General features: G+C 44.0%; 3 protein-coding genes across 6 annotated transcripts; all 3 read left to right on the top strand.

The window, feature by feature from the left end:
* The first annotated feature begins 1,754 nt into the window (after positions 1–1,754).
* On the top strand, positions 1,755–20,042 carry LOC117774624 (hepatitis A virus cellular receptor 1 homolog). Of its 3 annotated transcripts, XM_034607183.1 has the most exons (8): positions 1,755–1,949; positions 2,874–3,224; positions 3,665–3,733; positions 3,841–3,896; positions 3,984–4,074; positions 4,398–4,425; positions 7,334–7,452; positions 19,785–20,042. In XM_034607183.1, the coding sequence occupies exons 1-7, from the start codon at positions 1,880–1,882 to the stop codon at positions 7,449–7,451; spliced, it is 783 nt and encodes a 260-aa protein (XP_034463074.1). In that variant the 5' UTR covers positions 1,755–1,879; the 3' UTR covers position 7,452; positions 19,785–20,042. The 3 variants fall into 3 exon arrangements, with proteins under 3 accessions (XP_034463074.1, XP_034463075.1, XP_034463076.1); XM_034607184.1 differs by lacking the exon at positions 19,785–20,042 and having other exon boundaries at positions 3,987–4,074; positions 7,334–7,709; XM_034607185.1 differs by lacking the exon at positions 19,785–20,042 and having other exon boundaries at positions 4,398–4,449; positions 7,334–7,450.
* LOC117774627 (interferon-induced transmembrane protein 3-like) lies at positions 10,853–12,599 on the top strand. 2 transcript variants are annotated; one of them, XM_034607188.1, is made up of 3 exons: positions 10,853–10,919; positions 11,086–11,546; positions 12,270–12,599. In XM_034607188.1, the coding sequence occupies exons 2-3, from the start codon at positions 11,088–11,090 to the stop codon at positions 12,447–12,449; spliced, it is 639 nt and encodes a 212-aa protein (XP_034463079.1). In that variant the 5' UTR covers positions 10,853–10,919; positions 11,086–11,087; the 3' UTR covers positions 12,450–12,599. The 2 variants fall into 2 exon arrangements, with proteins under 2 accessions (XP_034463079.1, XP_034463080.1); XM_034607189.1 differs by having other exon boundaries at positions 10,872–10,964.
* Positions 20,043–21,793: 1,751 nt separating the features above from the next.
* Positions 21,794–23,579, top strand: LOC117774626 (collagen alpha-1(I) chain-like). Its single transcript, XM_034607187.1, has 3 exons — positions 21,794–21,858; positions 22,025–22,521; positions 23,247–23,579. The coding sequence occupies exons 2-3, from the start codon at positions 22,027–22,029 to the stop codon at positions 23,427–23,429; spliced, it is 678 nt and encodes a 225-aa protein (XP_034463078.1). The 5' UTR covers positions 21,794–21,858; positions 22,025–22,026; the 3' UTR covers positions 23,430–23,579.
* The last annotated feature ends 3,842 nt before the right edge of the window (positions 23,580–27,421 follow it).

The following is a 27,421-nucleotide window of genomic DNA, read 5'->3' as shown; positions in this document are numbered from 1 at the left end:
AGGAGAAGAGCTGAAGCTGCAGCACAGGAACTCAACCAAGCGACAAAAGTGCAAGCACAACGTTTGAGCACGAGCACAAGTCGGAGCTGTTTGAGTGTGAGAGCAGGATTTAGAGTTAGAGCATTAAAGAATCTGAACGTGAAATCATCCTGATCTCAACCTGAAAAACCACACTGATAAAGAGAGGAAATCTCTCTCTATCCAAAAGAGCAGAAGCAGGTGAAACTCATATAATTCACATGATGACAACAATGAAGCATCAGCTTCATGATTCTTGATTTCTGAAAACATCTGCAAACATCTCAGTTCGGGCCTTTGACAGTGTGAAGTTCAGTGGTTTTCTCTCAGGAAGCGAAACTCTGAGTCCGAGCGTTGCCACAGCAGGGTCGCCCCTGCTCGGATATCAGGAAGCAGCTTGTGTAACATGTCGACATGAGGAAGTCAGATGTTGACCACAACCATCTGTCCTACATGTCGATTAGCACATGAAGTAGTGAGGTGAAGAGTGAACATCCCTCGACCTTCTGTTCTTCAGTCTCAAACTCCTGACGTTCATTCACCACATCGTTAAAACTACAACAGAACCGAGCAACAAACTAATGACTACTCACTGGTTAGCATGCTACAAGCTGTTTAAGAGGCTACTCACTGGTTAGCATGCTACAAGCTGTTTAAGAGGCTACTCGCTGGTTAGCATGCTACAAGCTGTTTAAGAGGCTACTCACTGGTTATGCAGGTGGATGCTCCCCTGGTCACAGGGATCGACGGCCACCTGACAGACAGACCATCATGTCTGTTATCACCTCTGGAGACTGAACCTGTGTGTAATGGAATAAAGGATAGATAGATAGATAGATGGATAGAGAGATAGAGAGATAGAGAGATAGATGGATAGATAGATAGATAGATAGAGAGAGATAGATAGATAGATAGAGAGATAGATAGATAGATAGATAGATAGATAGATAGAGAGAGATAGATAGATAGATAGAGAGATAGATAGATAGATAGAGAGAGATAGATAGATAGATAGATAGATAGATAGAGAGATAGATAGATAGATAGATAGATAGATAGATAGATAGATAGATAGATGGATAGATAGATAGATAGATAGATAGATAGATAGAGAGATAGATAGATAGATAGATAGATGGATAGATAGATAGATAGATAGATAGATAGATAGAGAGATAGATAGAGAGATAGATAGATAGATAGATAGATAGATAGATAGATAGATAGATAGATAGATAGATAGATTGATAGATAGATAGATAGATAGATAGATAGATAGAGAGATAGATAGATAGATAGAGAGATAGAGAGATAGATAGATAGATTGATAGAGAGATGGATAGATAGATCGATAGAGAGATTGATTGATAGATAGATAGATAGATAGATAGATAGATTGATAGATAGATAGATAGATAGATAGATAGATAGATAGATAGATAGATAGATAGATAGATAGATAGATAGATAGATAGATAGATAGATAGATAGATAGATAGATAGTGTAATGGAATATTTTACCATTATACCACACTTGTATTATCTCTGCTTATGCATACTATTTCTCCTTGTGAAACTGTTAAGATGACATCAGAGCCACAAATCTGACTGGGCTTGTCTCCCCCCACCACGACCTTCAGAAAGACTATTATTCCTGAATGTATTTATTTCAGAAGTCTCACCAGGTCAAATTTCCATCACAATAGACAGACAGACAGACAGACAGACAGACAGACAGACAGACAAGACAATGTTTCTTCTTCTCTAGTTTATTTTCCTGCAGAGCCTGTGGTGAGCTAACAGAGGAAACTTTTTACAGTGTGTGTGCAGCTGTGGTGACTCACAGCAGTTGTGTGTTTAAATGTGTGGAGTTAGTGTGCGATACCACTTTGCCATCATGAAGCTGCTGCTGCTGCTCGCTGTGCTCTCAGGTACGTGTGATTTCACATCTTCGTCAGTCTCCTGTCGATCAGATGTCTGGTTTTAATAAAGTTACTGATCATTAAACACTGGTTTTGGTTCATGTAATTTATTTGTAAAAGATTTTCTCCTCTGACTTTTCTCAGTTTGACTCAGTTTTCTTGTTCACGTTAATATGGGTCAGTATCATAATGTTAGTTATTAGTTAATATTAGTTAGTATCATTATGTTAATATTAGTTTTCATTATAATGTGTATGTTTGTGATTATGATGTCATAGTGAAACTAAGAGATGTTATATTTCAATTCGACAAATCCAACATCAGCTGACAAGGAACCACAGAGCTGCAGGTTTTATTTTGATCTTTATCACAAACACAGAAGCTTCTCTCAGTTCCCGAAATGTTCTGAAGGAGCTGTTTGTGTATTGCTCGGCACATTTTACTGCAAAATGTGTGGAAGCTTCCCAGTGAGCGAGTGGACGTGTTTATGAGGTTTCTAACACGTGACGGACGTGAAACTGGAAGAACACAAAGATCTCAGGATGAAGAAGAGGAGCCGTACACGTAGAAGATGAAGACGTCCACTTGGAAACACGAGGAGGTTCCAGATCTTCTGGTGATGAGGGCTGATGCCGGTGTGGATGAGCTGTAAACAACAACACTGATCTTTCCACAGCAGAGTTTATACGTCATGTCCCGCCTCCTGCTGCTCTACAGGCTCCGCCCCTGCTGCTCTACAGGCTCCGCCCCTCCCCTGGATGTTCCCACATGTTCCTGTTGGTGTTAACGGGTTGGACCCGACAACCTGCTGCTGCTGCTTCACAAACACCAACTACACAACATGTCCACACACTGTTTTACTGAGTTCATGTCAGAAAGAAACTAATGAAAACTGCCACAAAGAGTAAATTCAGTCTGTGTCTGTGTCCTCAGTTGGTGAAGGTGGCAGCAGCAGGAAAGTTGCAGGCCGAGCCGGTGGCAGCGTCACTCTGCCGTGTAGCTACGACATGAAGAATCGCAAGCCGCTGTCAGTTTGCTGGAATCGAGGAAACCTACCAGTGTTTAAATGCGACAATGTGCTCATCGCCACAGACGAGCTGAGCGTGAGAGAGGACAGCAGAAGGTCCAGCAGGTATCAGCTGCTGGGACGACTGGACCAGGGGGACGTGTCCCTGACCATCCTGAATGTCACAGAGTCGGATGCTGGACAATACGGCTGCAGAGTGGAAATCCCCGGCTGGTTCAATGATGACAAACACCACCTTGACTTGACTGTTGACTCAGGTGAGACAGGAACCTCAGGGGTGGGGCTTGCAGCGTTGAAGATGCCTCATTGGTCCAACACATCGTTGTTTTATTTCAGGTTTTTTTAATAAACTTTGTTACTTCATCTCTTTTCTGATCGACGGCAGCTCGATGTAAATCTCCATGTTTACTATAGTGTTCTACATTATGCCACCTGGAGGACTGGAGTGGAACAGCTGGTTTTAGCCGTCAGTGTAATTCATCTGATCTTTAAGAGATTCCACAGTGGTGTTTGGGTCTGAAGGAACCTTTAAGCTCCTTGAAAAAAGTTCCTGGGACTAAAGTTTGCATAATACACGTCTAGTGACTGATCACGATGTCACATGATATTACGATAGGAAGATTTTTCTGGGCTTCAGACCAGGAGAGGATCTCTGTAATTCTATGCTGATGCTTCATGTTGTGTGTTGATGTTTCAGCTCCACAGACGACCACATCAGTGAACTCAGAGACATCCACACTGCAGAAAACCGACACACACACTGCAGGTCCTCCAACACACACACACACACACACACACACACACACACACACACACACACACACTAAATGATGGAGAAGCCTCATTGTCTGCCTTCATTTCTTCTTCCTGCAGGTCACATGAATGCCACAGAAACCGTCCTGACTTCCTCCTTTAGCAGCGTCATCAGAGTGAGAAATAAAGATTCACTGTCACTGCTCAGGCTAAAAATAATTATTGCACAAGAAATTCAGTGTGCTTGTGTGTGTGTGTTACAGCAGCAGGAGAGCAGCAGTGTGACCGTGGCTCTGGTGTCTGTCATGTTCGGGTTGATAGTTTTGGTCACAGTGGGCGGAGTCGTCATCCTCGGTAAGTTCCCAGTTCCTACGACGCAGCGCTCAGTCGACCATGATGGACGTCACAGAGTCACTAAACAGTGCACAATTTAATAAACACTTTCATCCAGTGAATTTTAAATATTCAGTCTGATGATTTATTACTATAAAAGAATCTCCACATTATCAGTTTAAGATAAATAAAGAAATTTAAAGAAAATGAAATAAATAATCAACATGGATGTGAATAGATTTGTGTCTGGAGTTCAGATTTAAATGTTGCTAGAACAGGGAGTTTCTTCTTCATGGTTATGTACTAAACACTTCCTGTTGTTTCTGCCTGTTTTGTTTTTCTAGTGAGAAAATGGATGCGACTCCACAAAGTGTAAGTTTCATCCTGAGACTCAGAGTGAGAAACACATTTGAACTTTTCTTTTACAGGCGGTTGGTGCTTCTCTCTGTTTTAAAATGATGACTCAGCAGAGACTTCATTAATCGGCAGTTTGACCTCAAGGTGGGGAACACCTCATGTCTCATCAACACATGTAACCACTGCACCAGTCCTCTCAGCGTCGTCTTCACACGATTCAGCCGATGGCGTTTGTCAAACTGAAACTCAGACATGAGAGGAAACCATGAGGCACATTATTGATGAAGAAACGCAGAGATTATTTCTTTTCTTGATTTGGCAACAACATGATGATTTGAATACAAAACATGTTAAAGGAGAAATATTCTTGTTGAATATTTCTCATTGAAATGTCAAAAAAAAAAGTGCCCCAATTCAGAGGCCGCCTCCATCAGAGAACACAATCTACACAGCACATGAAGAAGATGTTCTCCGTGGGCCATGAAGATCGAAAACCGAAACTAGGGCTACGTTGTAGCACTGACGGGCCCGAGCACAGGCATTTTGAAGCCACGTCTCCGCGTTGCATGCGTTTTGCGCACTGCGGCAAGGACAAACGCTTCACTTCCTGCGTCCATCGAGCGACGTCGATCCTTGCCTGCTAATTGCTCATTACGGTCCACGCTATCAATTGCAGATCACACTGTGAAAATGTTATGTAAATCGAATGATAGTTGTAAAACAAAGCTTACTTCCTGTTGCCAGTAGGTGGCGCCATCACCATTATTACCTACAGACTAATATATCTCTTCAAGTAGGGGCTCTGATGTATTGTGAGCAATTTTGTGTCAATCGGACAATGTTACAACAACTTAATTTTCACACTGATCAGTAGGTGGCGCTATGACCCTGGACTAATATTAATATACGGATGTGTTCAGGTCAGGATTGTGATCATAGGGCAGTAGTTCGGGGCCGGTTGGATAATGCAGAGGGGATTTACAAAGTACTTCCTGTTTCATGGCGAATCAGTAGGTGGCGCTATGACACTGAGGAAATATTGACACATAGAGCTGTTCAGGCTTGGACTCTAATCATGTGACAGAAGTTTGGTGGTGATAGGACGATGCACACTGTAGTTATGACAACATCGTCTCCTTTGGCGAAGGATGATCCTTCGCCGCACCTCAATGTTTACACGGTTTGAGGAAATGTCACGATTCTGACCGTGGTCCAATGACTTGACTGAGCTCACTTGAGCTGTTTATTGTAAAGCAGCCAGGAGCAGTTCATCAAAGTATAAAACATGTCACTTCCTGTAGCCAGCAGGTGGCGCTGTGATTTTAAGCCATGATTTCTGTGTAGATGTCATCAGGCCGGGACACTTGTCTTACATGTCTAGTTTGGACTCGATTGGACAAAATATGTCCAAGATACAGAACCTCATGTTTTGATGGCGTGTCATCAAAATGCTACGCCACACCACGGTCACACCGTGTCATGAAATCAAATATACCGAGTCAGTTTATATCTCCATCTTGCTTAGATGACATTCCCAGAAGTTGAAGTTGATCTGATGAAAGCCCTACGACAAGTTCGTCAAAGTAAAAATGGGGAATATGGCCAAAATGACCACTAAATCCAAAATGGCGGGCTTCCTGTTGCTTTTTTCCAATTGCACCTCTGACCTTTTTTGTTTGTCTGGTCACGATACACCTGGGCTACGAGTTTTGTGAAGATCGGTGAAAGCTAACTGAGGGGCTTTTCCTTAGATGGCGCTGTTGAGCCATTTTGCCACGCCCATTTCAAATTACTCCAGAATACAATTACTTTTTGGGGTTTTGAATTTCCTGCAAACTTTGGTAACAATTTGAGCGTCTAGGCCTGAAAAAGCCCAAAAGGGAAATACAAATACAACAGGGCCTCCCAGCGGGGGGGCTCGGGCCCCAATTAGACATTCTTCTCTACGAAGGTTTTCCTACATCCGTCACAAGCTTGTCCCGCTCTTACCGCTGCATCATTATCTGTTAGCTCATTGTGACTGTTAGCTGTGAGCTCATTGTGACTGTTAGCTGTTAGCTCACTGTGCTCATTAGCCCACTGTGACTGTAAACTCACTGTGGGTTGTTGGCTGACTGTGCTTGTTAGCTCACTGTGGCTGTTAGCTCACTGTTGACTGTAAACTCACTGTGACTGTTAGATGTTAGCTCACTGTGCTTGTTAGCTCACTGTGGCTGTTAGCTCACTGTGCTCGTTAGCTCACTGTGGCTGTTAGCTGTTAACTGACTGTGCTTGTTAGCTCACTGTGACTGTTAGCTGTTAGCTCACTGTGGCTGTTGGCTCACTGTTAGCTGTTAGCTCACTGTGGCTGTTAGCTGTTAGCCCTCTGTGCTTGTTAGCTCACTTTGGCTGTTAGCTGTTAGCCCTCTGTGCTCTTTAGCTCCCTGTGGCTGTTAGCTGTTTGCCCACTGTGTTCGTTAGCTCACTGTGGCTGTTAGCTAGCTCACTGTGGCTGTTAGCTGTTAGCCCACTGTGCTCATTAGCTCACTGTGGCTGTTAGCTGTTAGCCCACTGTGCTCATTAGCTCCCTGTGTCTGTTAGCTGCTAGCTCCCTGTGGCTGTTAGCTGTTAGCCCTCTGTGCTTGTTAGCTCACTGTGCTCATTAGCTCACTGTGGCTGTTAGCTGTTAGCCCACTGTGCTCATTAGCTCACTGTGGCTGTTAGCTGTTAGCCCTCTGTGCTTGTTAGCTCACTGTGCTCATTAGCTCACTGTGGCTGTTAGCTGTTAGCCCTCTGTGCTTGTTAGCTCACTTTGGCTATTAGCTGTTAGCTCACTGTGCTCATTAGCTCACTGTGGCTGTTCCCACCACTATTTGATAAAATCATTTGTAAATTTGGTGAAATAATGTAACGACTGTAAAGCTAGTTCATCTTTGTCTTCCAGCCGTCAGCAGCAGCTCAACAGTTCTATCCAGTTCAGTTCCACGCTGCAGCTCCAAAGTCGGGATTCTGCAGTCGAGAACATTTATCAGATTGAAGAAGGCGTCGCCAGAGGTGTGTAGAGTACTGCCCCTGAAGAGTGAAGCTCCGCCCACTGACCTGCCTGGGGTCAGGTCCATCCCACACAGCATCAGAGACAGTGTGGACATGGACATTCCAGACCTCTGATGTCACAGTGCTGGGCATTTAGTAGAAGAATAGTAACAACCTACGAGGCTCATGGGTAATGAGCGTCAGTTGTTTTCAGTGAGAGACGACATGTCACAACAGGATTTCATGTATTTATCAGATTGTTAATAAACGTTACAGTTTATCAGATGGTGACTCGGATGATTTCTGTTGAACAATGACAGCAACTGGGACACAACGACCTTTACTCTCCACACAGAGCTGTTGGTTTGTAGTAAATACTTGTTATATACAGTCACTGATCCTCTTTATATACAGTCAGTGATGGTCTTTATATACAGTCAGTGATGGTCTTTATATACAGTCACTGAAGGTCTTTATATACAGTCAGTGATGGTCTTTATATACAGTCAGTGATGGTCTTTATATACAGTCACTGATGGTCTTTATATACAGTCAGTGATGGTCTTTATATACAGTCACTGATGGTCTTTATATACAGTCACTGAAGGTCTTTATATACAGTCAGTGATGGTCTTTATATACAGTCACTGATCATCTTTATATACAGTCACTGAAGGTCTTTATATACAGTCACTGATGGTCTTTATATACAGTCAGTGATGGTCTTTATATACAGTCACTGATCATCTTTATATACAGTCACTGATCATCTTTATATACAGTCACTGATGGTCTTTATATACAGTCACTGATGGTCTTTATATACAGTCACTGATGGTCTTCATATACAGTCACTGATCCTCTTTATATACAGTCACTGATCCTCTTTATATACAGTCACTGATCATCTTTATATACAGTCACTGATCATCTTTATATACAGTCACTGATCCTCTTTATATACAGTCACTGATCATCTTTATATACAGTCACTGATGGTCTTTATATACAGTCACTGATGGTCTTTATATAAAGTCACTGATCATCTTTATATACAGTCACTGATGGTCTTTATATACAGTCACTGATGGTCTTTATATAAAGTCACTGATCCTCTTTATATACAGTCACTGATCATCTTCATATACAGTCACTGATCCTCTTTATATACAGTCACTGATCCTCTTTATATACAGTCACTGATGGTCTTTATATAAAGTCACTGATCATCTTTATATACAGTCACTGATCGTCTTTATATACAGTCACTGATCATCTTTATATACAGTCACTGATGGTCTTTATATACAGTCACTGATCATCTTTATATACAGTCACTGATGGTCTTTATATACAGTCACTGATCCTCTTTATATACAGTCACTGATCCTCTTTATATACAGTCACTGATCCTCTTTATATACAGTCACTGATGGTCTTTATATACAGTCACTGATCATCTTCATATACAGTCACTGATCATCTTTATATAAAGTCACTGATGGTCTTTATATAGTCAATGATGGTCTTTATATACAGTCACTAATCATCTTTATATACAGTCACTGATGGTCTTTATATACAGTCACTGATCATCTTTATATACAGTCACTGATGGTCTTTATATACAGTCACTGATCATCTTCATATACAGTCACTGATCGTCTTTATATACAGTCACTAATCATCTTTATATACAGTCACTGATGGTCTTTATACACAGTCACTGATCCTCTTTATATACAGTCACTGATGGTCTTTATATAGTCAATGATGGTCTTTATATACAGTCACTGATCATCTTTATATACAGTCACTAATCATCTTTATATACAGTCACTGATGGTCTTTATATACAGTCACTGATCATCTTTATATACAGTCACTGATCGTCTTTATATACAGTCACTGATCATCTTTATATACAGTCACTGATCATCTTTATATACAGTCACTGATGGTCTTTATATACAGTCACTAATCATCTTTATATACAGTCACTGATGGTCTTTATATACAGTCACTGATCATCTTTATATACAGTCACTGATCATCTTTATATACAGTCACTGATGGTCTTTATATACAGTCACTGATCATCTTTATATACAGTCACTGATGGTCTTTATATACAGTCACTGATCATCTTTATATACAGTCACTGATGGTCTTTATATACAGTCACTGATCATCTTTATATACAGTCACTGATCATCTTTATATACAGTCACTGATGGTCTTTATATACAGTCACTGATCATCTTTATATACAGTCACTGATCATCTTTATATACAGTCACTGATGGTCTTTATATACAGTCACTGATGGTCTTTATATACAGTCACTGATGGTCTTTATATACAGTGACTGATGGTCTTTATATACAGTCTCTCATAGTCTGTATAAACAGAGCAGCCGATAACAGTCCCCAGTTTCTCTTCCTGTTTTTCCTGATGATGAAGATGAGGATGATGAGGATGATGAGGATGTAACGCTCCCCTCGTCCTATCAGAGCAGCAGATCAGTGTCTGAGGTCTGTGGCTGAGGTAAGATCGTCTCTCTTCTTCTGTCGTTTAAACCTTGTTTAGTCTCTTTGTTCTTCGTGTTTCTTCTTCGTTGGGACATCTGGACCGGCAGCAAGGGTTACACAGGCTAGGGAGCGCTGCGCAACCAATAGATACATATATATAGTCTCTGTGGATTGAAGAAGGGAGGAGACTAAATTTAGCATCTTGCTCAGGCTGAACTCATTTATTATGAGCTGCGCATGCGCTGAGCCTGTGTTTACGGTCTCCCTTCAGGATCCACCGCTGTACCAACAGCACCACCTACTGACGTGGAGTTTAATTGTCATGTGAAACTGTTAGAATAGTTCAGTTGTCTTTCAAAAAATAGGGGGGTATCTGTTAAAATAAAAACTAAATGCATAGCATTTCCAGCCTATTACATCAGTTTAGTGTGTGTGCATGTGTGTGTGGGTGGATGTGCACGTGCATGTTCCTGTACACATATCTCTGTGGGGACCATTTTAAGCAAAGACCCTACAGAGTGAGGACATTTTGACCGGTCCTCTCTTTTATTTGACTGTTTGAGGGTTACGACTTGGTTTTAGGGTTAGAATCAGGTTTAGGTTTAGGTTACAGTTAGGTTTAGACATTTAGTTTAGATGGTTAAGGTTAGGGGCTCGGGAATGTACTATGTAAATGAGTGTCCTCACTAAGATAGAAGTACAAACGTACTGAGAGATGATCACGTGCAAGTCCACGGGTCGTTAGTTAGTTAGTTAGTTAGTTCGGTAGTTAGTTAGTTAGTATATCAGAATTCAGTTCAGTTAGGGTTAAAAATGAGAAGCGGCTGTGGCTGAAGGTCGGTGGTTCGATCACAGTCTTAAGAAGGTACATTCAGAAGGTACCATAAAGTATTGGTCTCTTCCTCTCTGGTGGTTCAGGGTCTTTCATCCAGACGTGTGTGACTCTTCATCAACGGACTAGAGCAGGTCAGACCTGAACGTTTTTTCCATGTGGCTGCTCATGTTTCAAAGGTTTAAAATGTGACACTGGAGGAGGATTTAAAGGAGGATTTGTTGCATGCACAACATGAAGTGAATCTGAAAACTCTTCAGGACATTTTTTTACTTGTGTACTGTTTGTTCTATCTGACAGAAATGGATCCTGATTGTCAGAGAGGTGAGGCTGTTCCACTGTATGAGGGGAAGTATAATGGATACCCTGATCAGCCTGGACAGTTCGGTCCTTCTGGACAGTTCGGCCCTTCTGGACAGTTCGGCCCACCTGGACAGTTTGGCCCTTCTGGACATTTCGGCCCTTCTGGACAGTTCGGCCCACCTGGACAGTTTGGCCCTTCTGGACAGTTCGGCCCTTCTGGACAGTTTGGCCCTTCTGGACAGTTTGGCCCTTCTGGACAGTTTGGTCCTTCTGGACAGGGTGGACAGCCTGGACAGGGCGGACAGCCTGGAAAGCCTGTTGGACCTGTAGTGGTTGACCGTACCACTGTGGAGATCACCACTGCGCCCCCCCGGGACCACTTCATCTGGTCCATACTCAGTCTTTTCTACGCAAACATATGTTGCCTCGGACTGGCAGCTCTCATCTGCTCGGTCAAGGTGAGCTCATGTGTGACGTGTTCGATCATTCATCTCCCAGTCGGCTGTCTTTACAAACCAAGTCTAAGTATTTTTCCTGCGAAATTGTCACACGTTTTAAAAGAAACACAACCTCAAGTTGAGTCAATCACGTTTAAATACTGACTCCGAAATCAACTGAACCACAGAAATTAGTTTTCTTCTCCTTGATGTGTGGTCTCCGAGCTGGAAGCAAATCAAACTGGACAACTCAAATAGACTTGGAAACCATCAGGATCATTTCTCAGCTCGTTGTTCAGAAGCAGAAATTCTCCTTGTCCCTGACGGCGGCTCAGGATTGGACAGAGCCAAAGTTTCTTTTTTCTTTTTTCAACAAGTGAGAGGACGACAAAATCCTCCTCACTGCTCCACTTAGAACAAAAAGAATAATAAAACACATCAGACTCGCTGTGCAAGGTTTCAGTGTGCGAGGATTTTTATTGGATGATGGTTTGAAAAATGAAAAATACGGACTTGGTGTGAAAAGACCTTTACTGTGAGAGGAGAAAAGCCTGTAACACAGACTGAGGCTCCACCCACACTGATACAGTTCAAATTAAAACCACCTCCGTCCACACTAACACCTAACAACACATGTACACGGACTGAAAATAAGATCATCAGATTGAGCTCAGTTCAGTTTTTGTAATTTTTTTGTTTGACGATGAATCAACTTTGAAAATGAAAATGCTTTGGTTCTTTCAGGCCAGAGACCGGAAGATGGTTGGAGATATGGTTGGTGCCCGACACCACAGCTCCACCGCCCGCAAACTCAACATCATCAATGCATCTCTGTTTGCTGTCCTGATCATCACTATCATTATTTTCGTCTTCTATAACCCAATTATCTTATTTTACGTCTCCAGCCTTTTCGCCGAGGTGTAAACGAGCAGAGACGTCGGCTGTTGCTGCTACGTTTCTCTGATCTGTCACATTTTATTCACATTTTATACCTTAAACATGTAAACACGACTGATTTGTATTTGTGTGTCCAAACAGTTTCATTTGACAATAAAAGAGTTTCCTAACCCGTGAGAATTGATCAACATCACAATGTTACAGAACATTTCAGACTTAAATCAGAAACAGGACGACAGCTACAAAAAGTTAAGAACAGTTATGACAGAGCAGATTCAACGTTAATAAATCAGGGACAAGTGATTTAAAAGCTGCCACAGACGCCTCGTTCACCAAGTGAACGCACTGAGACGCACAACGACACGTGTTCATGTTAAACCAGCGTTTTAAAACTAAAACCACCTCCGTCCACACCAACTCACCTGAAAACACGTGTCACATGACCATTCATGTACCCTGGTCATGTGATGTAAACATGACCAGGGTACATAAATGGTCATGTACCCTGGTCAAGCAGTCGGTTGCTTAGTAACAGAAACTCCTCTGAAGGAGGAACAGTGAAGGTGAAGAGTCGGTGCAGGGATTTCTTTTCTCTGAGTGACAACGAGGTGGAACTGTTACTGACAGGAAGTGTTAGCGACGCTTTGTGTTCACCGCTGGTCGTCGAGTCATGTGACTGATGAGAACCAATCAGGAAGAGAACGTCTGAGTCATCGTTTACTAAAGTCTCAGTTTCTGTTCAGACTCAAACACAAACCCAGAGTTTTCAAACCGAAACGAGACCAGTTTACACAAGTCTCTGATTCAGAGGCTGGAAACTCCAGCAGGCGTAACCATGGCAACAGGGATGAGTTTTAAAACTAAAACGTGTTGGTGACACTAGTCTGAAACCAGACCACTTACCGTACATTACATTTCATTTAGCTGACGCTTTTATCCAAAGCGACTCACAATAAGTGCATCAACCAGGAGGAACAAACCCAGAACAACAAGAATCAAGAAAGTACAATTTCTTCAAAAAAGCCAAACTACAAAGTGCTATAAGTAAGTGCCATGTAAGTGCTACTAAATTGTTAGTTTAAACTTTTATTCAAGGTTTAGTCAGAAGAGATGTGTTCTTAGTTTGCGGTGGAAGATGTGTAGACTTTCTGTCCTGATGTCATTGGGGAGCTGGTTCCACCGTTCAGGAGCTGTGAAACACAAACTGACCAGTGAAAGAGGCTGAAACTGGTGATAAAAACCCTGCAGATTAAAGGAAGAGAAGAAGAAGATGAGGCTGATGTGAGTCCAGAGCAACATGGAGGAGGAAGTGAGCTGATCAAGACGAGTCTGAACCTGAAGAAGATTCAACATCACAACAAATAAAATAAACATGAGTGGTAACAACGAGCTGAATCATTAGTGTTAGCTTTAGCTCACTGTGGCTGTTAGCTGTTAGCTCAATGTTGGCTGTAAGCTCACTGTGACTGTCTATTCACTGTGGCTGTTAGCTGTTGCCTCATTGTGGCTGTTAGCTGTTAGCTCACTGTGCTCCCTGTGTTTGTTAGCTGCTAGCTCACTGTGGCTTTTAGCTGTTAGCTGTTCGAAATTGGGACATCGTGACATCGTGACAGGTTGAAAAGACGGTGTTGAGAGTGGATAAGTGTATGAATGCATGTAACTATATTTGTTCAGGAGGAGGCGCTGTTGCGCCTCATATGGCATGGAGTCACGTGTGACTGATGACACCACTACCTTATAAGGGGAATCTTCACCCTCTCTCTCTCTGTACCTGACTCTCACAGAGAGCCGCAGGTTGTGCACAGTTCTGCAATAAACAATGCCACGAGATTGATGGCTGAAGAGACAAAACGTCTGTTCCTCCCTTAGAATTATTATTTCGCTGTGCAGGTAGGCAGAAGGAATAAGCCTACCTGTTAACAGGTTATGGGCCCAGCAACCGAGAATGATTCTGAAGTTTTACGGACACATGCGTCGATAGCTAGCAAGACTGCGCTAGCATACAGAAGTAGGATTATCCAAAAGAGCTAGTTTAGCATCGGGAGTACCGGGAAGCTAAAGCTAGGCTAAGAAGGAGCTAAACTGAGCTACAAACACAAAAAGCCATGGCGAACAGAAGCAAGAGCAAGTGGCCCACGTTTGACGGGAGAGCAGAGGAGTAAGAGGAGTGGGGCTGAAGCAGACGATCCTCACAGAGCCCGCTGGACCACTGACGGTGGAAGAAAAGGCTAACGATGACAAGCTGAATGCGGACGCCTATTGTGCATTGGCGCCACTACTTGACAATATGAGCTTGGGACTGATATTCAGAGACACGAAGGACAAGGGCCGAGAGAGTCTCAAAGTGTTAAAAGAACACTACATCGGAAAAGGTAGGCCCCGGATTGTCTCCCTGTACATAACAATGACTGCGCTGAAGAAAGCTGACAACGAGACTGTAACCAAATACGTTATCAGAGCTGAGCAGATCATTATGGCACTCAGGGGTGCAGGTGAAGCACCGAGTGAGGGACTGATGATGGCGATGGTCATGAGGGGGTTACCGGAGAAGTACAAGCCGTTCACACTGATGGTGACGCATGGTTCAGCGGACATGACGCTGGGAGAGTTCAAGGCAAAGTTGAGGAATTTCGAGGCTTCAGAAGACTCAGACCCAGTCGCAGAAGAGGCGGGAGAAAGGGTGCTGAGGGCCCAAGCGGTGCCAAGGAAAAAGACCGGGCCAGTGGAGATGGTGTGTTGGCGGTGCGGAGAAAAGGGCCACAGAAGGGATGACTGCACAGAGAAAGTTTGGTGTAGTTTTTGCAAAAGCAGGGGGCACACAGACAAGGCGTGCACAAAGAAGGAGCGTGAGCGTGTGTCCAAGATGACTAGAGCAGGTCGTGAACCAGATGGCGCCCGGGGAGCCGCGGGAGGAGAAGACCACACCTTCAGGGCACAAACAGAAGATGCCAGTCTCTCAGGGCAACGGCTGCAGATCCAGAGAAAGGGACTGATCGTGGACACGGGCGCGTCGTCCCACATCATCAACGACAGGAGCAAGTTCAAGAGCTTCGACAGCACCTTCAAGCCGGAGAGACACAGCATGGAGCTGGCAGACGGGAAGCGTACCGTCGGGGTGGCGCAAGGCAGGGGAGACGCACAGGTATGCCTCATAAACAGTGAGGGGCGCCGGTGTGCAGTGACTTTAAAGAACGCTCTCTACATCCCCTCGTACCCCCAAGAACTCTTCTCAGTGAAGTCTGCTACCGCTCACGGTGCCAAAGTGTTCTTCGACGAAGGTAAAGATGTCATAGTGTTGCCGGATGGCACAAGGTTTGATATTTATGTATGTAAGAGGATGTACTACTTGCAAACCGAGTGTGATGTAGATGATGTGTGTCATGTCAGCTATGATATCCAGACATGGCATGAGGTAATGGGTCACTGCAATTACGAGGATATCTTGAAGCTGCAGGATGTAACAGAAGGCATGCACATTAAAGGTGCAAAGCATAGGCCTGATAAAGAATGTGCAGTGTGCATAGAGGGAAAGTTCACTCAAACGAGAAACAGAGATCCGACTGATAAGGTAAAGACACCACTTGAGCTGGTGAACACAGACCTAGCTGGTCCAGTAAACAATGAGTCCATAGATGGTTTCAAGTACATGCAGTCTTTCACAGATGTGTGTACGGGGGCAGTGTTTGTTTACTTCCTGAAAGCAAAAAGTGATGCAGTTCAGGCCACTGAGAAGTACCTGGCAGATGTAGCGCCTTATGGCACTGTGAAATGCATTAGATCAGATAACGGGACCGAGTTCACTAACAGAGAGTTTCAGACACTACTGAGAAAGAACAAAATCAGACACGAGACTTCCTGTCCTTACTCCCCGCACCAGAACGGGCCAGCTGAAAGGGAAGGGCGCACTCTTTTCGAGATGGCCAGATGTAAGCTTATCGACAGTGACCTACCTAAGAGTCTTTGGCACTATGCCATCCAGGAAGCAGCCTATACCAGGAACCGGTGCTTTAACAAGCACACAGGCATTACCCCATATACAGCACTGACAGGTAAAAAGTGCAATCTAGCCAGGATACATAAATTCGGGTCAGTGTGCTATGCCTACCAGCAAGACAGAGGAAAACTAGATTCTAGGTGTGAGAGAGGACTCTTTGTAGGGCATGACAAGGGCAGTCCCGCCTATCTAGTTTACTACCCCGGTAAAGGAAAAGTGCAGAAGCACAGACTGGTAAAGTTTGTCACCAAGACAACCTGTGAAAACGAGACTCAGACACAGGAGCTAGGACTGGACCCCAAAGTAGATTGTGACAAGAGAGTAGAGACTCCACAGCCTAGTGTACTGAGCACAGATGTACAGACTGAAGGTCCACAGTCAGCACCAGAGGATGATGGCGAGAAGCACCCTAGGGTGACGTCACATGCCTCAGACAGTGGGAGATATCCCACCAGAGAGCGTAAACCCCCGGGGTATCTGAGAGATTATACTCTGGAAGATACTGATGATGACAGTACACTCACTAGTGTAGATTATTGCTACCGAGCAGTTTGTGGTGTACCTCTGACCTTTAAAGAGGCCATGACATCAACTGAGTCAGGAAAGTGGAAGAAAGCGATGGACGAGGAGATGAAGTCCCTAGAGGACAACCAGACCTTTACCCTGACTAAGTTACCAGAGGGCAGGAAGACAGTGGGAGGAAGATGGGTATACTCGATCAAGGGTGACATTGACGGACACGACCAGTACAAAGCTAGGTTTGTAGCGAAAGGATACAGTCAGAGAGCAGGGATAGATTATGGCGAGACGTTCTCACCAACAGCCAATCTTACAAGTATACGTGTAGTGATGCAGAAGGCAGCCCAAGACGATTTGATCTTGCATCAAATGGACGTGAAAACAGCCTATCTGCACGCCCCCATTGATCGAGATATCTACATGGAACAACCTGAAGGTTACGAAAAAGAGGGAGAGAAGCTAGTGTGTAAACTAGAGAAGTCAATTTACGGCCTGAAGCAGTCGGGGCGTAATTGGAATGAGATGCTCCACACATGTCTAGTAGATGACAACTTCACCCAGAACCCGACAGACCACTGCGTCTACACAAAAGAGTCTAAAGAGGCAGGGAAGGTAATAGTAGTTATCTGGGTGGATGATCTTATCATTGCAGCCAGTAACAACGAGAGTCTAGAGAAAGTGAAAAACATGCTTTCTACCAGATTTAAGATGAAGGACCTAGGTAGGTTGAAGTATTTTCTGGGCATGGACTTCAGCCAGTCTGACGGCTGTGTAAAAGTGTCACAAAAGAGGTATGTTGAAAAGATACTGGAACGTTTCGACATGCAGGAGTGTAGAATTAGAGAAACACCATGTGACCCAAAGTTAGACTACTCTGAAGATGCGCCTAAAAGGTCTGATATGAAGAAGTACAGGGAGGCTGTCGGCAGTCTCATTTACTTGACAACCTGTACACGTCCTGACCTATGTTTCGTGGTGAGAAAGTTATCACCCTACAGATGAACATTGGGTTACGGTGAAACATGTTTTGCGTTATCTCAGAGGTACTGCAGACAAACAGCTCTGTTTCAGAAAGAGCAGAGAGAGTCTAGGCCTACGGGCATATAGTGACGCAGACTGGGCTGCGGATGCAGTGACAGATGCAGTACCACCGGGTATTGTGTGAGTATGGGTAAAGACAGCTCCTTAGTCTCTTGGAAAGCCAGGAAGCAACCCACGGTAGCATTATCCACATGCGAAGCAGAGTACATGGCTCTAGCTCTAACAATACAGGAGTGTATTTATTTGGAGCAACTACTGGGAGGTATAGATACCTATGTGTATAAGAAAACTGTTGTTTATGAGGATAACTTGGGGACAATTGCGCTTGTTAGGAACCCTGTGTGTAGACAAAGATTTAAGCATGTGGACATTAAATATCACTTCATTAGGTCTACCATAAGGGAAGATAAGATGTCACTTGTTTACTGTCCCACAGACGACATGGTCGCAGATGTTATGACAAAGCCCGCCTCCAGACTTAAGCTGAGGAAATTTGCAGGAGTCATGTTTGGTGTGTAAAATGTTGACATTTGACTATGCCATGTTTTTGTTTTGTTTTGTTTATTTGGTTATGTAAAAGTTGTACAGTATACACGTCATTCATAAGTGGGAGTGTTGAGAGTGGATAAGTGTATGAATGCATGTAACTATATTTGTTCAGGAGGAGGCGCTGTTGCGCCTCATATGGCATGGAGTCACGTGTGACTGATGACACCACTACCTTATAAGGGGAATCTTCACCCTCTCTCTCTCTGTACCTGACTCTCACGGAGAGCCGCAGGTTGTGCACAGTTCTGCAATAAACAATGCCACGAGATTGATGGCTGAAGAGACAAAACGTCTGTTCCTCCCTTAGAATTATTATTTCGCTGTGCAGGTAGGCAGAAGGAATAAGCCTACCTGTTAACAGACGGCATCGCCAATTCGATAAAGGATCGATAAAAGGTGTGTCTGTAAATTGTGCTGGAACGGAAAATAAACCCTTTTCAAGTTTTACCCGCCTCCTGGAAGTGTGTCGACATTGGGTTTTCACAACAAGGCAAGGTATATATGTTGGATATGAGTCAGACTTAAGAAACACTTCTGCAGACTTAAAGGGGACATAGCATGCCCATTTTACCACAAGTTGATATGGTTCCTTGGGGTCTTAATGAAATGTCTGTAACATACTTTGGTCAAAATACCACAAGGATCATTTAAAACAGCCTTTTTACCCTGTATAAAACAGCCCTCCACAGAGTGACCTGTTTTGAGTGCCTGTTCCTTTAAATGCTAATGAGCCAGCTCCCCCCTCCCCCCTCTCCCCCCATGATTTTAAACGATATAAATTACATATTTTATATGATATAAATTATCAAATATGCATCCCATACTTTGTATTCCCCTTCTGTTGTCCTGGAGTTTTAATTTTCCCAATCACATAATTAAATGTCCCCCTCTGCCCCCCCACTACAAGCACACAAGCAGACAGACAGAGAGAGAAAGAGAGGTGGGGGGGGGGGGGGGCTATGAAGACCATCATTTACCCCCGAACCCCGACATTCAACGGGTACAACAACAAGCGGAGAAAGCAGAATCGCGGGCTGACCTTATATATACAGTCTATGGGGCTGACCAGCGGAGAAATGCTCGTCCCGTGTGAACAGCCAGGCGGCTGCGTGCTTTGGAACGGCGCTGCGCTGCCTCGCGTGGAATTTGCATGCTATGTCCCCTTTAATATAAGTGGCCTTGGGTAATGTGGAACTCAGTAAAACGGCCACTACAAGAACATTTATCAGATTGAAGAAGGCGTCGCCAGAGGTGTGTAGAGTACTGCCCCTGAAGAGTGAAGCTCCGCCCACTGACCTGCCTGGGGTCAGGTCCATCCCACACAGCATCAGAGACAGTGTGGACATGGACATTCCAGACCTCTGATGTCACAGTGCTGGGCATTTAGTAGAAGAATAGTAACAACCTACGAGGCTCATGGGTAATGAGCGTCAGTTGTTTTCAGTGAGAGACGACATGTCACAACAGGATTTCATGTATTTATCAGATTGTTAATAAACGTTACAGTTTATCAGATGGTGACTCGGATGATTTCTGTTGAACAATGACAGCAACTGGGACACAACGACCTTTACTCTCCACACAGAGCTGTTGGTTTGTAGTAAATACTTGTTATATACAGTCACTGATCATCTTTATATACAGTCACTGATCATCTTTATATACAGTCACTGATCCTCTTTATATACAGTCAGTGATGGTCTTTATATACAGTCACTGATGGTCTTCATATACAGTCACTGATCATCTTTATATACAGTCACTGATCCTCTTTATATACAGTCAGTGATGGTCTTTATATACAGTCACTGATGGTCTTTATATACAGTCACTGATGGTCTTTATATACAGTCACTGATGGTCTTTATATACAGTCACTGATCCTCTTTATATACAGTCACTGATCATCTTTATATACAGTCACTGATGGTCTTTATATACAGTCACTGATCATCTTTATATACAGTCACTGATCCTCTTTATATACAGTCACTGATCATCTTTATATACAGTCACTGATCCTCTTTATATACAGTCACTGATGGTCTTCATATACAGTCACTGATGGTCTTTATATACAGTCACTGATGGTCTTCATATACAGTCACTGATCATCTTTATATACAGTCACTGATCATCTTTATATACAGTCACTGATGGTCTTTATATACAGTCACTGATGGTCTTTATATACAGTCACTGATGGTCTTTATATACAGTCACTGATCCTCTTTATATACAGTCACTGATCATCTTTATATACAGTCACTGATGGTCTTTATATACAGTCACTGATCATCTTTATATACAGTCACTGATCCTCTTTATATACAGTCACTGATCATCTTTATATACAGTCACTGATCATCTTTATATACAGTCACTGATGGTCTTTATATACAGTCACTGATGGTCTTTATATACAGTCACTGATCATCTTTATATACAGTCACTGATGGTCTTTATATACAGTCTCTCATAGTCTGTATAAACAGAGCAGCCGTTAACACTCCCCAGTTTCTCTTCCTGTTTTTCCTGATGATGAAGATGATGAAGATGAGGATGATGATGATGATGATGATGTAACGCTCCCCTCGTCCTATCAGAGCAGCAGATCAGTGTCTGAGGTCTGTGGCTGAGGTAAGATCGTCTCTCTTCTTCTGTCGTTTAAACTTTGTTTAGTCTCTTTGTTCTTCGTGTTTCTTCTTCGTGTTTGAAATTTAAACTCAAACAAACTGTTTACTTTGAACTTTGAACTTTTATTTAACAAAGTCAATAACAAGAGTCCGTCAGTTTAGTGTGTGTGCATGTGTGTGTGGGTGGATGTGCACGTGCATGTTCCTGTACACATATCTCTGTGGGGACCATTTTAAGCAAAGACCCTACAGAGTGAGGACATTTTGACCGGTCCTCTCTTTTATTTGACTGTTTGAGGGTTACGACTTGGTTTTAGGGTTAGAATCAGGTTTAGGTTTAGGTTACAGTTAGGTTTAGACATTTAGTTTAGATGGTTAAGGTTAGGGGCTCGGGAATGTACTATGTAAATGAGTGTCCTCACTAAGATAGAAGTACAAACGTACTGAGAGATGATCACGTGCAAGTCCACGGGTCGTTAGTTAGTTAGTTAGTTAGTTAGTTAGTTAGTTAGTATATCAGAATTCAGTTCAGTTAGGGTTAAAAATGAGAAGCGGCTGTGGCTGAAGGTCGGTGGTTCGATCACAGTCTTAAGAAGGTACATTCAGAAGGTACCATAAAGTATTGGTCTCTTCCTCTCTGGTGGTTCAGGGTCTTTCATCCAGACGTGTGTGACTCTTCATCAACGGACTAGAGCAGGTCAGACCTGAACGTTTTTTCCATGTGGCTGCTCATGTTTCAAAGGTTTAAAATGTGACACTGGAGGAGGATTTAAAGGAGGATTTGTTGCATGCACAACATGAAGTGAATCTGAAAACTCTTCAGGACATTTTTTTACTTGTGTACTGTTTGTTCTATCTGACAGAAATGGATCCTGATTGTCAGAGAGGTGAGGCTGTTCCACTGTATGAGGGGAAGTATAATGGATACCCTGATCAGCCTGGACAGTTTGGTCCTTCTGGACAGGGCGGACAGCCTGGACAGTTCGGCCCTTCTGGACAGTTTGGTCCTTCTGGACAGTTTGGTCCTTCTGGACAGTTCGGCCCTTCTGGACAGTTCGGTCCTTCTGGACAGGTCGGCCCTTCTGGACAGTTCGGTCCTTCTGGACAGTTCGGCCCTTCTGGACAGGTCGGCCCTTCTGGACAGTTCGGTCCTTCTGGACAGTTCGGCCCTTCTGGACAGGGTGGACAGCCTGGACAGGGCGGACAGCCTGGAAAGCCTGTTGGACCTGTAGTGGTTGACCATACCACTGTGGAGATCACCACTGCGCCCCCCCGGGACCACTTCATCTGGTCCATACTCAGTCTTTTCTACGCAAACATATGTTGCCTCGGACTGGCAGCTCTCATCTGCTCGGTCAAGGTGAGCTCATGTGTGACGTGTTCGATCATTCATCTCCCAGTCGGCTGTCTTTACAAACCAAGTCTAAGTATTTTTCCTGCGAAATTGTCACACGTTTTAAAAGAAACACAACCTCAAGTTGAGTCAATCACGTTTAAATACTGACTCCGAAATCAACTGAACCACAGAAATTAGTTTTCTTCTCCTTGATGTGTGGTCTCCGAGCTGGAAGCAAATCAAACTGGACAACTCAAATAGACTTGGAAACCATCAGGATCATTTCTCAGCTCGTTGTTCAGAAGCAGAAATTCTCCTTGTCCCTGACGGCGGCTCAGGATTGGACAGAGCCAAAGTTTCTTTTTTCTTTTTTCAACAAGTGAGAGGACGACAAAATCCTCCTCACTGCTCCACTTAGAACAAAAAGAATAATAAAACACATCAGACTCGCTGTGCAAGGTTTCAGTGTGCGAGGATTTTTATTGGATGATGGTTTGAAAAATGAAAAATACGGACTTGGTGTGAAAAGACCTTTACTGTGAGAGGAGAAAAGCCTGTAACACAGACTGAGGCTCCACCCACACTGATACAGTTCAAATTAAAACCACCTCCGTCCACACTAACACACCTAACAACACATGTACACGGACTGAAAATAAGATCATCAGATTGAGCTCAGTTCAGTTTTTGTAATTTTTTTGTTTGACGATGAATCAACTTTGAAAATGAAAATGCTTTGGTTCTTTCAGGCCAGAGACCGGAAGATGGTTGGAGATATGGTTGGTGCCCGACACCACAGCTCCACCGCCCGCAAACTCAACATCATCAATGCATCTCTGTTTGCTGTCCTGATCATCATTGCCATTATTCTCTACTTCTATAACCCAAAGATCTCAGGAGTCATCCTCGGCTATTGGATCCACAAGTTGTAAACGAGCAGAGACGTCGGCTGTTGCTGCTACGTTTCTCTGATCTGTCACATTTTATTCACATTTTATACCTTAAACATGTAAACACGACTGATTTGTATTTGTGTGTCCAAACAGTTTCATTTGACAATAAAAGAGTTTCCTAACCCGTGAGAATTGATCAACATCACAATGTTACAGAACATTTCAGACTTAAATCAGAAACAGGACGACAGCTACAAAAAGTTAAGAACAGTTATGACAGAGCAGATTCAACGTTAATAAATCAGGGACAAGTGATTTAAAAGCTGCCACAGACGCCTCGTTCACCAAGTGAACGCACTGAGACGCACAACGACACGTGTTCATGTTAAACCAGCGTTTAAAAACTAAAACCACCTCCGTCCACACCAACACACCTGAAAACACGTGTCACATGACCATTCATGTACCCTGGTCATGTGATGTAAACATGACCAGGGTACATAAATGGTCATGTACCCTGGTCAAGCAGTCGGTTGCTTAGTAACAGAAACTCCTCTGAAGGAGGAACAGTGAAGGTGAAGAGTCGGTGCAGGGATTTCTTTTCTCTGAGTGACAACGAGGTGGAACTGTTACTGACAGGAAGTGTTAGCGACGCTTTGTGTTCACCGCTGGTCGTCGAGTCATGTGACTGATGAGAACCAATCAGGAAGAGAACGTCTGAGTCATCGTTTACTAAAGTCTCAGTTTCTGTTCAGACTCAAACACAAACCCAGAGTTTTCAAACCGAAACGAGACCAGTTTACACAAGTCTCTGATTCAGAGGCTGGAAACTCCAGCAGGCGTAACCATGGCAACAGGGATGAGTTTTAAAACTAAAACGTGTTGGTGACACTAGTCTGAAACCAGACCACTTACCGTACATTACATTTCATTTAGCTGACGCTTTTATCCAAAGCGACTCACAATAAGTGCATCAACCAGGAGGAACAAACCCAGAACAACAAGAATCAAGAAAGTACAATTTCTTCAAAAAAGCCAAACTACAAAGTGCTATAAGTAAGTGCCATGTAAGTGCTACTAAATTGTTAGTTTAAACTTTTATTCAAGGTTTAGTCAGAAGAGATGTGTTCTTAGTTTGCGGTGGAAGATGTGTAGACTTTCTGTCCTGATGTCATTGGGGAGCTGGTTCCACCGTTCAGGAGCTGTGAAACACAAACTGACCAGTGAAAGAGGCTGAAACTGGTGATAAAAACCCTGCAGATTAAAGGAAGAGAAGAAGAAGATGAGGCTGATGTGAGTCCAGAGCAACATGGAGGAGGAAGTGAGCTGATCAAGACGAGTCTGAACCTGAAGAAGATTCAACATCACAACAAATAAAATAAACATGAGTGGTAACAACGAGCTGAATCATTAGTGTTAGCTTTAGCTCACTGTGGCTGTTAGCTGTTAGCTCAATGTTGGCTGTAAGCTCACTGTGACTGTCTATTCACTGTGGCTGTTAGCTGTTGCCTCATTGTGGCTGTTAGCTGTTAGCTCACTGTGCTCCCTGTGTTTGTTAGCTGCTAGCTCACTGTGGCTTTTAGCTGTTAGCTGTTCGAAATTGGGACATCGTGACATCGTGACAGGTTGAAAAGACGGTGTTGAGAGTGGATAAGTGTATGAATGCATGTAACTATATTTGTTCAGGAGGAGGCGCTGTTGCGCCTCATATGGCATGGAGTCACGTGTGACTGATGACACCACTACCTTATAAGGGGAATCTTCACCCTCTCTCTCTCTGTACCTGACTCTCACAGAGAGCCGCAGGTTGTGCACAGTTCTGCAATAAACAATGCCACGAGATTGATGGCTGAAGAGACAAAACGTCTGTTCCTCCCTTAGAATTATTATTTCGCTGTGCAGGTAGGCAGAAGGAATAAGCCTACCTGTTAACAGGTTATGGGCCCAGCAACCGAGAATGATTCTGAAGTTTTACGGACACATGCGTCGATAGCTAGCAAGACTGCGCTAGCATACAGAAGTAGGATTATCCAAAAGAGCTAGTTTAGCATCGGGAGTACCGGGAAGCTAAAGCTAGGCTAAGAAGGAGCTAAACTGAGCTACAAACACAAAAAGCCATGGCGAACAGAAGCAAGAGCAAGTGGCCCACGTTTGACGGGAGAGCAGAGGAGTAAGAGGAGTGGGGCTGAAGCAGACGATCCTCACAGAGCCTGCTGGACCACTGACGGTGTAAGAAAAGGCTAACGATGACAAGCTGAATGCGGACGCCTATTGTGCATTGGCGCCACTACTTGACAATATGAGCTTGGGACTGATATTCAGAGACACGAAGGACAAGGGCCGAGAGAGTCTCAAAGTGTTAAAAGAACACTACATCGGAAAAGGTAGGCCCCGGATTGTCTCCCTGTACATAACAATGACTGCGCTGAAGAAAGCTGACAACGAGACTGTAACCAAATACGTTATCAGAGCTGAGCAGATCATTACGGCACTCAGGGGTGCAGGTGAAGCACCGAGTGAGGGACTGATGATGGCGATGGTCATGAGGGGGTTACCGGAGAAGTACAAGCCGTTCACACTGATGGTGACGCATGGTTCAGCGGACATGACGCTGGGAGAGTTCAAGGCAAAGTTGAGGAATTTCGAGGCTTCAGAAGACTCAGACCCAGTCGCAGAAGAGGCGGGAGAAAGGGTGCTGAGGGCCCAAGCGGTGCCAAGGAAAAAGACCGGGCCAGTGGAGATGGTGTGTTGGCGGTGCGGAGAAAAGGGCCACAGAAGGGATGACTGCACAGAGAAAGTTTGGTGTAGTTTTTGCAAAAGCAGGGGCACACAGACAAGGCGTGCACAAAGAAGGAGCGTGAGCGTGTGTCCAAGATGACTAGAGCAGGTCGTGAACCAGATGGCGCCCGGGGAGCCGCGGGAGGAGAAGACCACACCTTCAGGGCACAAACAGAAGATGCCAGTCTCTCAGGGCAACGGCTGCAGATCCAGAGAAAGGGACTGATCGTGGACACGGGCGCGTCGTCCCACATCATCAACGACAGGAGCAAGTTCAAGAGCTTCGACAGCACCTTCAAGCCGGAGAGACACAGCATGGAGCTGGCAGACGGGAAGCGTACCGTCGGGGTGGCGCAAGGCAGGGGAGACGCACAGGTATGCCTCATAAACAGTGAGGGGCGCCGGTGTGCAGTGACTTTATAAGAACGCTCTCTACATCCCCTCGTACCCCCAAGAACTCTTCTCAGTGAAGTCTGCTACCGCTCACGGTGCCAAAGTGTTCTTCGACGAAGGTAAAGATGTCATAGTGTTGCCGGATGGCACAAGGTTTGATATTTATGTATGTAAGAGGATGTACTACTTGCAAACCGAGTGTGATGTAGATGATGTGTGTCATGTCAGCTATGATATCCAGACATGGCATGAGGTAATGGGTCACTGCAATTACGAGGATATCTTGAAGCTGCAGGATGTAACAGAAGGCATGCACATTAAAGGTGCAAGCATAGGCCTGATAAAGAATGTGCAGTGTGCATAGAGGGAAAGTTCACTCAAACGAGAACAGAGATCCGACTGATAAGGTAAAGACACCACTTGAGCTGGTGAACACAGACCTAGCTTGGTCCAGTAAACAATGAGTCCATAGATGGTTTCAAGTACATGCAGTCTTTCACAGATGTGTGTACGGGGGGCAGTGTTTGTTTACTTCCTGAAAGCAAAAGTGATGCAGTTCAGGCCACTGAGAGTACCTGGCAGATGTAGCGCCTTATGGCACTGTGAAATGCATTAGATCAGATAACGGGACCGAGTTCACTAACAGAGAGTTTCAGACACTAATGAGAAAGAACAAAATCAGACACGAGACTTCCTGTCCTTACTCCCCGCACCAGAACGGGCCAGCTGAAAGGGAGGGCGCACTCCTTTTCGAGATGGCCAGATGTAAGCTTATCACAGTGACCTACCTAAGATGTCTTTGCACTATGCCATCCAGGAAGCAGGCCTATACCAGGAACCGGTGCTTTAACAAGCACACA

This window comes from Hippoglossus hippoglossus, chromosome 14 (genome assembly GCF_009819705.1).
Source record: "Hippoglossus hippoglossus isolate fHipHip1 chromosome 14, fHipHip1.pri, whole genome shotgun sequence".
Lineage (NCBI taxonomy): Eukaryota > Metazoa > Chordata > Actinopteri > Pleuronectiformes > Pleuronectidae > Hippoglossus > Hippoglossus hippoglossus.
The sequence above is the reverse complement of the archived record's forward strand: the minus strand, read 5'-3'. Positions and strand labels throughout refer to the sequence as shown.

What these genes read in the sequence shown, in the direction of transcription:
- LOC117774624 (XM_034607183.1), top strand. Translation starts at nt 1,880, where the DNA reads ATGTGTGGAGTTAGTGTGCGATACCACTTTGCCATCATGAAGCTGCTG. An exon ending in GGGCGGAGTCGTCATCCTCG is followed by an intron (nt 4,075 to 4,397) that starts GTAAGTTCCCAG and finishes TTGTTTTTCTAG; the next exon opens with TGAGAAAATGGATGCGACTC. An exon ending in TGGATGCGACTCCACAAAGT is followed by an intron (nt 4,426 to 7,333) that starts GTAAGTTTCATC and finishes TTTGTCTTCCAG; the next exon opens with CCGTCAGCAGCAGCTCAACA.
- LOC117774627 (XM_034607188.1), top strand. Translation starts at nt 11,088, where the DNA reads ATGGATCCTGATTGTCAGAGAGGTGAGGCTGTTCCACTGTATGAGGGG. An exon ending in CTCTCATCTGCTCGGTCAAG is followed by an intron (nt 11,547 to 12,269) that starts GTGAGCTCATGT and finishes TGGTTCTTTCAG; the next exon opens with GCCAGAGACCGGAAGATGGT.
- LOC117774626 (XM_034607187.1), top strand. Translation starts at nt 22,027, where the DNA reads ATGGATCCTGATTGTCAGAGAGGTGAGGCTGTTCCACTGTATGAGGGG. An exon ending in CTCTCATCTGCTCGGTCAAG is followed by an intron (nt 22,522 to 23,246) that starts GTGAGCTCATGT and finishes TGGTTCTTTCAG; the next exon opens with GCCAGAGACCGGAAGATGGT.